This window comes from Vombatus ursinus, unplaced genomic scaffold (assembly GCF_900497805.2).
Source record: "Vombatus ursinus unplaced genomic scaffold, bare-nosed wombat genome assembly UNPS02014809.1, whole genome shotgun sequence".
In the NCBI taxonomy this organism is placed as follows: domain Eukaryota; kingdom Metazoa; phylum Chordata; class Mammalia; order Diprotodontia; family Vombatidae; genus Vombatus; species Vombatus ursinus.
In genome coordinates this window covers 13,262,469-13,279,140 of record NW_020954587.1, presented here as the reverse complement: position 1 = coordinate 13,279,140, position 16,672 = coordinate 13,262,469, and the positions used below count along the sequence as shown (strand labels likewise).

General features: G+C 38.2%; 1 protein-coding gene across 7 annotated transcripts in view; it reads right to left on the bottom strand.

The window, feature by feature from the left end:
• Positions 1–7,251: 7,251 nt before the first annotated feature.
• Positions 7,252–16,672, bottom strand: part of EVA1C (eva-1 homolog C) — an 83,831-nt gene continuing 74,410 nt past the window's right edge. For all 7 annotated transcript variants that reach the window (XM_027875653.1, XM_027875659.1, XM_027875656.1 and 4 more), the window contains one exon: positions 7,252–7,862. In XM_027875653.1, the coding sequence (XP_027731454.1) occupies positions 7,489–7,862 (374 nt within the window). In that variant the 3' untranslated portion in view covers positions 7,252–7,488. The remainder of the gene's footprint in view (positions 7,863–16,672) is intronic.

The window sequence follows — 16,672 nt, the reverse complement described above, 5'->3', positions numbered from 1 at the left end:
GATATATGCAATATGTCATCTCTCCTGATAAATTATAATCTACTTGAGGGCAGAGAATATTTTACTCTTACCCTCAGTGCCCCGTATAGTGCCTTGCATACAGTCAGTGCTCAGTTGATTGTTCGATTAAATATTGTGTAGTAGATGGGGCTTGACAATTAATTCAATGTACAGGATAAAGAGAAAGAGCAAAAAATTATGTCAAAGTTTCCAGTCTGGGTGGAAGAGAAAGATATGATCTTCTCTTCATCTGGAAAATGAAGAGATTGGACTATATGGCTCATACACGCCCTATGAAGGCACTGCCATCAGCTGGGGAGAAGAGGCAAGTTTTAGGGCAAAGATGCTGAATTCAGTTTTGGACATGCTAAATGTTAAATACTGGCAGGATATACAGGTGATGTCCAGCAGGTAACTGGAAATATGGGATTGGACTTCACAATAAAAATCAGTGTTGAATATACATACACACATATATATACATACATACATACATAAATACATCTGTTTATGTATAAATGTGTGTACATATAAATATATGTATATATGTGAATTTGTGTATATATGTATGCATATAACATATATATATATGTATGCTTGAATGTACAAAAGTCATCTGTATAGAGGTAATAATTGAAGTTAGAAGAGTAGATAGAATGGCCAGCCTCAGAGAGAGGCGTACTGAAGACAGAAGCAAAGCCTGGGGCACACCCACACCTGAGAGTCCAGAGAAGAAAGATGGACGGGCAAAAGAGGCTTATGAGTGTGGAAGGAGGAGAAGCAGGGAAGTGTTATGGGAGCAGGAAATCAAAAAGGGTGGAGTGGACACCAGTGGCAGATACTTAAGAGTTCAAGAACTGAGGGTTTCCGTTATCTACCCTTCCCAAGGAGAAAAGGATTACAACTAATACCATTAGAGCTCATGAACGGGCAAACAATCTTTGTGACAACAATCTCACATAGTTCTGGTTCTTTCTCACCCTAGAACAAATATTGAGGAGTTAACCATTACTTCCAAACAAGGGACAAATGTTTTAAAAGAATACAAATGGAACTATTTTCAGGAGATAGAAGAGCCATACTATACCTCAATTTTAAAAATCTTTTCGTACACAATACTATGTACCTGAAACAAAGGTCCATTTCTCTAATCCTAACACTTTTCTGGTGCTATTGTGTCGATGTAAGTCAAGATTGAGGATCACCCAAAAGTCAAGAGAGAGGCTTATGTTGAACATGAGCAGGTTTCAACACATTATAAATAAGAAATTACATCGTGCAAAGAATGTCATCAAAAAAGTGTATGAACCAAAAAGATGGGCTTATTGCTTGGTGAGTGAAAAGGAAAACAGTGTACAGTCCACATTCTCAACCAGTTTCCTTGAGTCACAAGTGTACTCTCTGTGAGAAATTTATGGGAGAACATGGACAAAAGTCACATGACAGATGGACAGACATGGATGGATTGTGATTTACGATGTTGAAGGAATCCCCAGACCTGTGAGATCACAGGTCCTTTGGACTATTTGAGTGTGCGGATGCTGTGTATTTATACTTTCCCTAGAAACAACTTCTTAACATTTTTTTCTACTTCCCACTAGGCTCTTCATGGAATTATAATTCTGCCCAAGATTTACAATCTTGAGGAAGAAACTTCCCATGTGAATGATCTGGCTTATATGGACAAAAAATATTTTAATAATTTACAAATTCATCCCATGCCAATGCAAAGTCAGGCCTTTGATTTCTCCTCTGACCCCTACATACCGCATCTTCCCATTTCTATCACCTATGACAAACTGAGGTCACATAACTTTATGAATGAAGTTTGGAAGTTCAGAATTGAAAGGTCACATCAATTTGCAAATTCTTACTGGATTAGAAACACATTCTTTTGCTATTTTATTGTGGGTGATTTGAGAAAAAAAAGTTTTAAATATACTTGGTGAGCTAATGCCATCATTATTTTACATGCCTCTCTTATTGAAGCTCCTTCCCTCCCTTCCCAGGAAACAGCCTAAATATTTTCCAGTTTAGTGTGCGAGATTGGTGCTGACTTACACATTTGAATTAGAGTCACTTCCTCTTTTCAAAATCTTTCCCAGGCTGGATTTTTACTTTTAAACAATAGGAAATGACAGGCTCTATTTTCCTTTTCTTTAAAGGATTTGATACATGGAGCCATGGGTTTTAAACATAGAAAGTATGGTGAACTAATAAGTATTAGCAATAGGAAGTGACATTTTTCCTCCTTTTGTTCTGCTGAATCCCACCAGGCAGCTTTCACAATTTCAGAGCAGGAAGGCTGAATTTTCACCTAAAGAAAAAAAAATGCCTGATTGAATTCTTTGTTGGACCAATCTGAATAAAATGTGATTAGGCCCTAAGTACTTTTTAGGAAAAATACTAGAAGCCTATTTCAAAGAGGTTTGCTAGTAATTATGATTTATGAATTTGACCTTGGAAAAATAATTACATTTTTTAAACGCTCACAAGACTCAAGACATAAAAATTTTTTTCTAACAACATCCATTTCATTTTCTCTAGCTGAGCTAAATTTAATAAAGATGTTTCAAAGGCCAAACTTGAAGAAGCACCAGCAAGTTGGTTAGCCCCCTTGTGCTGATTAAGAGTCACACAGGATGAGCAGGCAAGGAAGGGTCACAGTCGACATCATATTACTGGAGGGAGTGTCCACATGGATGATATTACCAAGTTATTCAAGCAATGGAGTACTGCAACAATTCAAAAACATTAATGTTCCTTAGTATCACTATGAGTAACTTTTAAAATCTCCACCTTTTTCTCCTTAAAGGATTGATGTGACATTCAGGTCAGCTTCTTGGATTCTTGTGTTTTTAACTCATTTCTATATGTGGACTCTTATTGCCTTGTGTCTCCCAGCTAAAATCCTATCTTCTGTGAAAAAGCTTTCTCCCTTAATTCTATTAACCAATTAATAGATTTATTAGTTAATATGTAATATTAACATAAAATGTATAATATATTAATTAAATTAATAGATTAATTAGTTAATAGAATTAACTCTATGCCTTCCCTCTATCAACTCCAATATGTCTTGTGTATATCTTATTTGTACACAGTTGTCTTCATGTTGAATCTCCCATTAGATTGTGAGTTCCTTGAAGGACAGGGACTGTCTTTTGCCTTTCTTGTATCCCCAGTGCTTAACACAGTGCCTGGAACATAGTAGGTGCTTGATAAATGATTATTGATTGGCTTACTTTTTTTTTTTTGCCATGTATTGGATGGATCTCTGGGCTTCATGGAGTTCATTCATCAAAGGATACCTTGGCATATTAATCTCCCAGCAGAGGGGTAAGTCTTGGTAAATAGTAGGATTTTCAGTTTAAAATTCAGTGCTTGTAGTATAAGATTTCTGACTACAGATAAGCTACCTCCTCCAGGTATATGTAGTATCATTCAAGCAACTTGGCTATGTGAGTGAAGAAAGAGTAGTGTTTGGTGTTTTTCCCTGAGGCTCTTATCTAGTCATTTCTACCTCACCCAGGGCAGTATTATTTTATTACTTCCTTCAGCAATTAATATAAGAACAGAGATCTAAAGAGGGTTATGTAGAGCAGCAACATTCCTGCAACTTATAGTCTTAACCAACTCCTTGAGGGAGTGAGAGGTCAAGTGACCTGTCCAGGTCACATACCCTATTTGTATGAGATGGAAATTGGACCCTAGCCTTTGGGATGCTGAGGCTAGCTTTCTCTTCACTACATCAACCTGTCTCTCATCTTTACTCTTACTGAAGACACTACAATTATTTATGCTTGTATGTATTTGTATAAGAAATGAGTGGTTCAAAAGATGCTCCTTAATATGGTGGTGGCCTCATTGGGACAGTTATTTCTGGGGTTGTTCCTTGGACACAAAATGGTTCCTAGGTATCCACAACATATACAATGCTTGTTTTCCTATATGAACTTCATTTTCATGAAAGCAGCATGTACAAGTAGTAAAGTTCATAGAGAGTGGCTTCTAGACCCATTTTGTGCTGTGGATTCTTTTGGAAGTCTGGTAAAACCTAATACTATCATGGATTGATGCCTACATTCATAATTAAAGGAAATATTAAATTTCAGTTAAAGGCTAGTGAAAATAAAGATGCAGTGTTGTTTTCTTTTCCAATCCAAGTTTGTGCATCCACTGAAAACTATCCATTCACCCTACGTTAAGAACTCATACAATGTATATAGTCCATTTCAGATTGCATGCCATCTTGAGGAGGAAGGAGGAGGAAAAATCTAGAACTCAAAATCCCATAAAAGTGAATGCTGAAACTAAAAATAAATAAATATTTTTTTTTAAAAAGAACTCTTACAAAAGAAAGTGATAGCTAATATCATATCCTAATACATTGTATAAATCTGGTGAATTCCCACTTAACTATACTTGGAAAACACTGGGTTTTATAGCAAGAATGGCCAACATACAACATACCCTTTCCAATGAAGCGTGTTTCTCACAAGCATATGGATATACAGAATATACAACGTGGCCCCACCAACTGCTGGCTTATGTTTTTGAGGTTTTACCAACTCTTAGCTCAGTAGGAGTTGGGCTCCTGTTGTGACAGGACCACAGCAATCAATTACATGAAAGGTTCATGAAGAAGCTTATGGCTATGTGGCTACCCTATCCCCTCCTCTGGGTGTTTTCTTCCTCCTGCCTTTGTGTTGTGCCAGCTCCATCTCATTCAAATATGTCTTGGTTGTTTTTCTTCTGGGCTTTCTGCCCACCTAAACACATCCATGACAGGATGTTTAAAACCCCTTTCATGACCAACAAAACCAGGCCTTTTTCTCTGGTGCTAAATGAAATTCAAGTATCACAAAATGCGAAGCATTGCAATTCCTGAAGCAATGCTGACTGAGTTCTCACAACAGGGCCTCAAGAAGCATCAGGACCATCATCCAGAGGCCTCCCCAGGGCTGCTAACAGGGGCCCTGGGGGACTCAAAGGCTTCCACGGCGGGTAGTGTTCCAACAATAGGATTTTCATCAGTGTGTTAGATGAATATCATTTGATAAACACAGTAGCTGGGGGACAATCCTACAGCCTCCATCTTCTTTCCATCCCAAGGAGATGCTACTGAGGAATAAGAACTGGTAAGATTGAGGGATGATGGGTGTTGAAAACAGATACTGTCACCTGCATTGGGTGACAAGTAGGTTCAACACTACTTACAGTGGAGAGAAAACTGTGATTTAGAAAGAACTAAAAAGTGTTAGGGCTGGGGCAGCTAGGTGGATCAGCAGATAGAGCACCAATCTTGGAGTCAGAAAGACCTAAGTTCAATGCCTGACCTCAGGCATTTACTAGCTGTATGATCCTGGGCAAGTCACTTAACCCCAAATGCTTCCCCCCCCCAAAAAAAGTATTAGGGCTACCCTTCCACTTTTCCCCATCTGCCTTTTTGTAAATATAGCAAAGGAGTAGCTTGAGAACATGTGAAAAGATTTTCAAATGGAAATATTAACTGGAAGTAGGATCTGTGGGATTTCACACAGGGTGTAGCATGTACTGACTCCCACCTCTACCCCACCTTCTCCCGGAACTCCTCTCTTCCCATAAAAGCTAAGATTGCACAGTTCCAGTCAGCAAGCTAGCATTTATTAAAAACCTGGCAGGTACTGTGCTAAGCATTTTTCTTATTTTTGTTTTATTTTGTTTTATTTTATTTTTTACAATGGGAAAATCAAGTGGAGAGGAACTGGGCTTGCTATAGAGTTGGGACTCTCTACTAATTCAAAGTAAAAGGAGGGTTGGGGGGGTGGTTTTTAGACATACACAGCTGTGGATACAGTGTAATTTTTACCCACAACTCAATGAATATGAACAGACAGAATGTGTTCCTGCCAGCCTTCTCTCTGTACCAAATTAATGTCTGATTATTTTATGCAGCAGCATCAGGACACACTGGTGGAGGAAGCAATATGGTGCAGTGAGAAAAGTGCTGGATTGAATATCAGAAGATATTGCTTTGAATCCCAGCTCATTCTTACTTTGGTGAATCCCTTAATTGCTCTGGGCCTCAGTTTCCTCCTCTGTAAAACAAGGAGGGGGAAGTAGGCTAGATGATTTCTGAAGGCAGTTCTAGTTCTAAATTTAGGCTTATATGATCCTCTAATATCAGATTGGCAGGGGAAGAGCCTGCAGGGAGGATGCTTTGCATCAGTCCACACAACAAAGAGCTGGTGGGACCTTTTCATCTCCTTGAGACTGAGAAGAATTTGCCCTCTCCCCAGATGCTGTGGTGGATATATGGGAAATACCAAATGTTTCCTTCTAACTGTAAGAGAAACAGAGCTTCCTTCAGGCCCTCTAGGGCAAGAATTCCCCTATCTTTCATTTTCCCCTCCATACTTTGGCTGGATTTCATTTAGGGTGACAATCTACAAGAACCTTCTGCTACTTGTTCCAGCAGATTCTATAATTAGGGAATAGCAGAAAGAACTTTAGAACTAGAGGAGACTAGCAATCTCATTTGTCTAAAAGAATTAGTTACATCTAGGTGGTACAGTAGACCTGGAGTCAGGAAGACCTAAGTTCACATCTAGCCTCAGATATCACTAACTGTGTGACCCTGGGCAAATCACTTAACCTGTGTCTGCCTCAGTTTCTTCATCTAAAATGGGGATACCATTTTACAGGTAGGAGCATTGACCTCCCAGGGTTGTTCTGATAAAATGAAATAATATTTGTAAAGTGCTTTGTAAAGCTTAAAACACTATATAAATGTTAAATACCATATAAATGTCATTATCACTATTCAAATAGCTTATCTTAAACTATTATTAACCAACACAATAATAATTAATATGATTATTATTGACCTCTTCTATACAACTAATCCTTCTACTTCCACATCAACCCAGTACTAAACACAGGTCTCCTGACTCCCAATGCAGAGCTCTTTAATCTTGCTTAATATGCTATGACTCATCTCTGGCCATTGCTTACTCTGACTTTCTATAATTGGGTTACTTGTTATTATTCCTGCTAGGATTATGGAAAGAAGAATAACTTGATGTTCTGTTAAAAGAAGTACATGAGTTAAAATAGAATTAGATGAAAGAGAATGATGAAATCTAATGCTGGCCAACACCTTATCTAAGTTCCTATTTACTGTCCTGGTTTCTTCATGGCTTTTTTTTTTTTTTTAAGGTGCAAGGCTGTTTCAGGAGCTTCAGTGTCTAAGTAAACACAATTAAGGAATACTTTCCCTCTTATTCTTTATTCTGGAATGCACTTCATGGTACCAAATAATTAAAATCATTCCTTTTTATTATCTTTTTTCCCCCATTTCAATAATATTGGGCGTTGTTGCAAATTTGCCTTCACAGAAGGTACAAATGATACAGACCTTAAGGAAGATTTTGAAATCTCACCCTTCTCACACTGGCAACCCTCCCTCCACCCCCATACACATACTCCTCGGTCCACATTTGGTTTTCAATAATACTGATCCATATTTCTCGGAGAAGAGGTATCCAAACCACTGTTCATCCATATCTCCTGAATGATCTGATCTCTGCGCTCTATCCTTTCTGCCATCTCAGCAGCTTCCGTGGAACTATAGACAGGGTAAGAAGTCCGGAAAAATCCTGTCATTTCATCTGGAAAGTCTGAGTCTGAAGAATCTTCCACTTCTTCATCCTCACTGTCCTCCTCTGCCTTGCTGATTTCTGGCACTAAGAGTTTCTTCTTCCGGTTTAGTTTCTGGAAGTCTTTGGTGCATGATACTCTGATCACCACAGCAAAAAGGGTGATGATTAAACCAATGCAAACACTGGACACAAAGAGCAGAGCAGCTCTTTCAGAGTGAGCTGAGGAAAGAAACATGAAGGAAAAAAAAAGGTGAAGATCTTGGTCATTCAGGAAAAAAAAATGATGTGAAGAAACAGCATCAATAACTTCAGTCTTTAAAACACTTAGTTGCACATCTATTTATTTAAGTAATCCCAGTCTAAACCCCTAACTTTAGAGATGAAAAAACAGAGATCCAGAGAGGTGAGGGGAATCATCCTGGGTTGGTCACACAGCTAGCTAGTGGAAGTCCTGAGACTATAATCCAGGTTTCATCATTTTTACCACTAGATCTTACTTTCTAGGAATTTGTATTACAGAATAACAAAGAACTTTGATTCTGTTTATTGTGTACCTCCTGAGAGAGTGAGTTGATGGTTTAAAAAACACACATACAACACAACACACAAATAAACATTTTTGAGAATTGGTAAATTTCCTATTCTTGCAAGTCATCTAAGAGATATAAGCTAAACTTACTAAAATCTAAAACTGTCACATTCAATTCTTTGTTGTCAAAGTTTTTATCATGCTGTTATTGGATTGAAATATGTTTATTACTGTCATAGTTGCCTCTACTGTTGCTGTGTAGCCAATTAGTCATGTTTGACTCTTTGTGACCCCCTTTGGGGTTTTCACTGGCAAAGATACTGGAACGGTTTGCCATTTCCTTCTCCAGCTCATCTTTCAGATGAGGAATGGAGGCAAACAAAGTTAACTGACTTGCCCAGGGTCACACAGCTAGTAAGTGTCTGAGGCTGGATTTGAACTCTGTCCTCCTGACTCCAGAACTGGCATTCTATCCACTGTGCCATCTACCTGCCTATTGCCTCTAATAGTATAACTTATTCCTGTCACTACCCACTCTGAGCTAATTCCCCCAACTCACAACATTGCATCTCCAGTGGGGCAACTGTGACTTTAGGATGTAGGGTACCCTTGTGGGTGGCTAACCTTCTACCACTATGATAAGCCGATCAGCCCATATAGGGGCATTTCCCTTTAAAAATCAGCTGGTAGACACAATTAGCTTTAAGAAAAAGTATCTACTCAAATATCAAATTAAGAAAAATAGTTATAAAGCAGTTTTCCCTAAATCCTAGGATGCACTCTCCCACACATAGAATCCACATGGGAAAGAGTGAGAACAAACTTAAATACAGTGGCAGTAAGGCATACATGCAGGGAATTCCGGTGGGCAAGCAACTCACAACTTAAGAACAGCAGGGTCTTAAGAGTTTTTCTTTCTCTGGGGATTCCTCATGAAGCTCACTGTGAAGGGGATGCACTGACATTGGTGATAGCCAAGTTGCTCCACTGCTAGGCTGGGGTAGCTCCTCACAAAGCACAGATGAGGGGATGAGGGACTTAGCTGGGCTTGTGGCACTAGGGCTAGATGGGTCAGCATGTTGCTGGGCTAAGTCAAGGAGGTCACTTAGCTGCAGAGCTGGCACCTCATCCAGCTTAACTGAGGCCAGGATGGGACGGGAAGATTGCTCTGCCATCAGGGAGCCACCAGAGAGCTGAGACAGTCTGGACCAGGCAGGTTCTTCTGCTGTTTGACTGCCAGATTAGGCCTGGCAGGCCTAGGCAAATAATACCAGAGGAGCTTGGGTCATAAAGCCGATGCACTATCTTTCTTGAGTTCCCATCAAATAAATCAATTGTCTGAGGCTCACAAGAGGTCAAGTGCTAACAGAGTAGACAGGACAGATTTCTTCATTGCCGTTGGGCTCTTCACAGTATGCAGTACCTCTGCTGGATGGGTTGATCCACTGTACCCCCTGTTGTGGGTCTACAGTCTCTGCCATTTCCAGTGTGATATCCACTCTGAGCCAATTCCCCCAACTCACAAAGTTGTATCTTCATGGGCTGATGAGCCCACATGGAAGCACTTCCCCCTTAAAAATCAGTCAGTACATACAATCAACTTTTAGAAAAGGCCACAGCATGGAACAGAAAGAGCTCCCAGCTAGGGATCTTGTAAAGACAAGATACATCTACAATGGATTACCAGGACACTGAAACAGATGCCAAAGATTGAGGGAGATGGTAGAGAGTAACAACAACTGCTTATTCAAATCACCAATGGTGCTGAGGGAAGGAGAGAGGGAACTGGCCCAAGAACAAAATCTTAATACAAGAACTGAGGATGAAAATATGTATAAACCAAAAACAAACAAACAAACAAAAAAACCATCGAACACAATCAAGAAATACTATGGCTTAAGAAAGCCGAAGAGGTAAGAAGAAAGTAATGCCATAATAATTATAAGCAGAACCCTTGCGTAAAAATTTCTTGGCCACAGGAACTACAAGAGTGGTTAGAAGAAATGAAGCAAAAATAATAAATGAAATTTGAGTTCAGGAGGAAAAAAATGGAAGGAGAATAAACAGTTTGGAATGGAAAGTGGTAAACTTTACCCAAGTAGTGAACTTCCTAAAAAATAGAATAAAGAAAGCAGAACTCAATGATTCCATGAGACAACTACAAATATAGAACAAGATAATGAGATTGAAAAAAAAAGAAAATATAAGGTAGCTACTATCAAAATAACTGATCTGGGGAAAAAAGGTCAAGATAAGTTAAGAATCATCACATTCTCTGAAAATGATGACTAAATAAAAGTCTGGATGCAATATTTTGAAAAATCATGTAAGAAAACTGCCTACATCTATCAGAAAAACAGAAAAATAAAAAATGAAAGACTTCACTAATCACTTCCTCAAAGAAAATCCATTTGAAAATACCCAAGAATGTCATAGCCAAAATCTAGAGCTTCCAAGTCAAAGAAAACACTCTATGAACAGCCAAAAAAGAGTTCCAGAAAGCACAAGATTTGGCAGCTACCACCATAATGGAAAGAAAATCTAAGAGCATGATTATTTTAAAAGGCAAGATAAAGACTTAAAAAATATATAACATATCTTGAAAAAGTAAGTATAATCCCTGCAAGGAGAAAAATGTATCATTAATACAGGAGAATTTTCAAGTTCTGCTGATGAAAGACCAGAGATGAATAAAAATGCTGAAAAGCAACTGAAGGACTCAAGTGATACTTAGGAGGGTAATCATATTTGAGTAATTAAAAGGGGCTACATTATGATGAAGTATTTACATTCTAATAGGGGGAGAGAAGACAAGTGTTCCTGAAGAATGTTAATGTTTTTAAGGGGCACAAAGCTAGTTAAATAAGAAAAAAAATAGAGTCTTGGTATGGCAATGTTCTTTTTTGTTGGTTTTAAGAGAGGAAATAAAAGAGAAAGAAAAAGGAACATGGTAAGGAAGAATTTAAAAAAGTAAGTATACATACATGGAAGAAAAGGTAAAGGAATGAGCATCACACAAAGCTCACTCTTACCTGAACCAGACAAAAGAGATTTGAACAAAAGAAATCTCTTACATACATATGTACATGTAGACACACACACACACACATGCACACACACACACACACACCACTGTCTGATGTAAAAAAAATTAACTCAGCAGACAGAAAGGTAACAATAAGGAAATAGGAGAGACAGACTTAAGAGAGACTGTAGAATAAAGTAAGTAATAGTCACAAGCAAAACAAATTTCAACTTCTGAGGGCTGATCATAAAGGTTGATTAAAGGGAAAGAAAACATAGGGTAAGATCTGGGCATCTCTGTCCGGGCTTGGTGAAGAGAGAAGGGATAACTGTAAGAAAAGATGACTTCAATTATAGCTGACTAGTGTTTATCAAATTACTTCTTTTTCTCCACTCTCTTTTTCTTTGTAAAGAGGGAAGCAGGAGGAAAAGTATTAGGGGAAAAAGTGCATATAGTTAAATACATAATTAACAAGTATAGTAGTGAATGTAAACAAGATGGCCTTACCAATAAAATGGAGAAATGTGGCAGAATCAATTAGAAAGCAGAATCTAACAGTATGTTGCTTACAAGAAACATACATGTAACACCAATATTCCCACAGAATTAAAATGAGGGGTTGGAGTAGAGGCATCAATCATGATCACAAAAAAAAAAGCAACAACAGTAAAAATGAGTATCATTAAAAGAGAATCAAGAAAACATTATTCATAAAATATTCAACAAATGAACTGGAAATAAAGAAAATTATCAGAAAACATCTTGCCATATCATGGAGCAAAATAACTTAAATGAAGTAGATAAATATTTGCAAAAATATAATATATCCAGATTATAAGAATTTTGCCAAACATTCAAAGAATAAAATAAAAATGACAAAAGAGACAGATTCAAAGAGTTCTGAGAGGCCTTATATGCACTGATGCAGAGTAAATAATCAGGAGAATAACAAGGAGAACAATTTATACAGTAACTATAACATTTCAAAGGAAAATATTTGAAAGACTTAAGGAATTTATTTTTAAAAATAGAAGTTGGCCACTGATCATCTATAAGTCACTTATCTGATATCCTCAACTCAAAGACATAATGAACAATGCTGGGGATGCTTCCTAGAATGACAGGCTACCTAATAATTCACATCTGAAACAACTTTTTCTGGAGCCAGCAAAGTAAATATTCTTAAAATACTTTATTCTTGTCCTCCTGAAATAATTTTCACCTATTGAACAATTTTCAATATTTCTTCTCCATACCTACACACACACACACACACACACACACACACACACACACACACACTTAATCCTGGGGCTATAAGGCAGGCATTCTCTATTTGGTAAGAATACACTTATTGGTTCATAATGTTGAATGAATGACTTCAAATTCATCAGCAACATTATCCGGTTTTCTACCACTTGTGTGGCTTTCCCACTGCTCGAGAAATTAGGCAGGTGTGGTAAGTATAGAAGCCTCCCAGAAGAAGAGTGAATTGTGCAGAATTTCACCTTGATAGGTCCCAAAACTTACAGGCAGTGGGTGCAAATTAGCATTCAGATCTCTACAGTATGACAAAAGTAGAGTCAACTCAATTACCTATACCAGTGAAATCAATTACCTATACATTTATATTTATATTTGGTTTTGCAATATGTTATTAAATTTCTGTTTTAGGAACTGGGTCACATGACCAACAAGATGAAGGACTAGACATTTTCTCCAATGCTCACAACCTTTTGACCCCCTCCAAAATAAGAATTACCAAAACAAAAACAAACCTACCAAGAACCCTAATGAGATAATAACCCAATGAGTTAGCAGCAGATATAACTAAGCCTTAAATAGAAGTATGCTAGTAAGTGTTTAACAACCAGCTTGGGGGAGGAGAGGAGGGGAATGCACCCATAACAGTATTTTAATATGCATTATTAACATTTTCTTCATCACTTCCTTAAGTCTGGACAATCAATAGATCAAGCCCAGATTTGTAGTGTCTGTGGATTTCTAAGGTATAGATGTTCACACTGAAAATTTAACCATCAGCTATTGGAAGCCAGTACAAAATGGGTCCAATACATCCCTACTCTGGAGTTTAAAACAACAACATCACAACAGAGGACTATTAAGAGATTTCTTTCTAAAAGTACAAGGGAGACAAGGTTGAAAGTGGAGCTTTAATGGAAGTACTGAAGGGGAAGGAACAAGTCTGAAACACTGTGGACTAAAACTCTTAACAACCACTTTTAAGGGAACTGATGTTTTCTTGTGGGACTAAATCAAAGAATGGAAGGATATATAAAAGCAGGGAGAGGAGGAAGAAGAGAGGGCAATGTGGGATGTATGCTAATCAAGTCAAGAGTAAACAAATGAAGGGAAAATAACGTTTGTAGTTCTCTCAAGAACAGGGGCTATGGGAGAATGGCTGAGATGGCAAAGAGAGGTATTGAAACAGGGAAATAAAGGGGAAAATCTCAATTCAAAGGAAGGAGGAGGTCTCACTGAAGAATACTCCCATGGAGTGAGAGAAAAATATTCTATAACAGAAGATGGGGAGCTTACAATGGGTCTAATCTACAGACATTTGGTGCTTAGAAAGATCATTATGTCTATGAGAGTGTTGTGCCTCCATGGACAGTGTCCTATCTCAGGAGAAGGGGAAAGAGAACCCCTGGGGGGCAACTGACATTCAGAAGAGTGGAGGGCATAGACCCAGAGAAGGGAAATCATCATGAACTGCACAATCAGAGACATAGGAAAATTCCTTCCATGGGGCATATTCTTATTACTCTCTAACTCTTCCAGAAATTGCTATTTTTAAGAATAAGGCAAAAAACAAAAGGAAAGAGGTTAAGATCTACAAAACAAGAACATAGAAATTGTTTAAAAGATGGAGCTTAATTCCATGAAAAACACAGAAGCTAAAGAAGAAATAAATAAGCATGAAGACCATGAATCAAAGAATAAAAAGCTAAACAGAAAGAGAAGAGAATTAATAAAAAGAATGAGGGAAAGGAATCTTTTTTTTAGAAAAAGATGTAGAAAATTAAAAAAAAACACCTAACCAAAGTTGAAGGAGAGGAGAAGAAGGGGAATTTTACCTTATGGTTTAACTGAAAGAAAGAAAGGAAAGACTTAGATAACTAGATAAAAGGAAGAAAAAAATGAATTAATGTTAAGCAAAACTCCAAAACTAGGGAAAGAGGTGACAAATAGGACGGGGGATATAGAACTTTGAGAGTAAGGGGAAAATTCTGTGGGAACAGGCTTGCCTTCAAGTAGATTAAAGAAAAAAAAATAGACAAAGTATTCTCTTCACACAGGAAGAGGAACAACAACACTCCCTCCCCTCACCAAAAAAATCCTAATTCCAGAACTTATATTTGAGAATGGATATGTCTCGTATCCAAGGAATTAACTTCATACAATAACAATCACTCTATAAAGAAGAATTGAGGAAAAGCAGAAAAGCTCGCTGATATCCTCACCTGAAGCCAATCAATTAAAGCTGGCAGACCCCACTGTGCTAGGGACAGATTGGTTTCAAGGTTCTGGAAGTGTTATAAATTTGTTTCCAGTGTTATAAATTGGTTTCTGGAAGTTCTGGAAGTGTTATAAATTGGTTTCAAGGTTCTGGAAGTGTTATAAATGTCCTCCCTCAAACCCACCAAAAGAAAAAGGTTTAGTAGTTGTATTTTGATTTCCAAAAGCATCCCTGCAGCAGCCCTGTTTGCAGAGTAAATAGAGTCAATTGTCTAAAAGAAAAAGCAAGTAATGAAGCAGAATAGGTGTTGTCAGAACATGAATACAAAGTTTTCTGAAGATAAGCTACCATAAAGTGAATCTGCCTATAGAAAACTGAGAGGTTTTTCTTCATTGCTTTTTAATTCATTTACTGAATTTGCTAGTGAACTCCCCTTTCAAATCCTCTTCTTCTACCTTATTTCTACTGGCAAGCTTCAGGGTTTTCTATAAAACTTTGATCTAAAATGACATCCAGGAATAAAAATGTGTTTACTGACCAAATGCCAACTCAGACTCTCTGGAGAATGCTGCTCTTCAGTTACCGGGAAAACAACTTGAAAGTTGATTTAAATAGCCAAAGGAGAGAGCAGTTTATTAAACATTTTTTTCTCTATCTTTCTGTCTATACTACTTTGTTCCTGGGAACAGTAGTCTTGATTAAAGGTCACTGGATGGAATAGATGCTTCTCACATGAGGCTATAGCTCTTCTATTCCCCATGTAGCTATACTGCCTTTTAGGCTGGGCAGAGCAATGGCATTTTGACTCATCTATTCACTCAGTTTATCTTCAGTCCCAAGTCTTTCCTGCTCATTCTCATTTTTTTTTCATGGCTCCATCCTTTTATTGTCTTCTTCCTCTATCCTCTCTCATTATATATATGAGAGCCAGCTGCCCAGTCCTCAAGTCCTGAACTAGCCCTGAATTTGTCACATTCTTCTGAGTTTATGAACCCTGGTTCAGACTATCCAGGTCTTTCAAAAAAGACACAACTGCTTTCTGGCAGCAATAACTGAAACATCCCTTCTGAGTTATTTTCCAACTTATTCTCACTTGCAGGTGGAGGTCTCCAGAGGGTGGCTGCTATCTTGGATTCTACCCTATGAGTGACTATTTCTGTTGTTTGACCTTCATTTTTGAAGATGACCAATGACACCATGATTGATGTCTTAACTTTCACATGAATTGGATTTAAGGGAGGCAGAGTTGCACATCAGCCTCACTCTCTCTTCCAGAGTCACTGAAGTCCAGTGGCAGGACAAAAGTTAAGATGTTCCAAAGGATACAGTGGGTGACATTGTCATATTTGATGTTTGACCAAGCTCTAAGTGCTCCACAGTGCCTGCTTCAGCCACTTTCATGGCCCTTGGAACAAATTGTTCTCATCCTCCCAATCCACAGGTGAAGTCTTCACATGGTTGGGGTAGACATCCTCCTAACTCACTGATGGGTTTGAGGCCTGTCAGTTACTCTTAACCTAGTTTAGCCCATCTGCTAAGACAGTTTTACCAGGATGTGGCTGCTGCACATGCTACAGCTTTTTGGAGCCACAGGTGAGAGGTTGGTGACAGGTGGACACCAAAGGTGGATGAGCAGCCCTGAAAAGGGCTCAGCAAGCCCTCCCACCAGAGGTGTTAGTTCTCCCTGAACACTGCACACACACCCTACCAGGGGCTGTATGTACCCACCCTTGCTAGACTATTCTAGTGGTCTTCTGTCTAGTTACCTGGTCATGAGTTTCTTCTCTCTCAGTCCATGAATCAGCAAACATTTATTAAAAGTAAATATTATATGCTAGGTACTGTGCACCTGTGATATAAGGAAAGATTTAAAAAAAGCCACTTTCCCTCCCCTCAAGGAGCTTACATTCTCTTGCTAGCTACTCCCACTATGGTATTAAAACTCTAACCAGTGTGCTATGAACAATTATTCAATAGAATTAATGAGCTTTTAT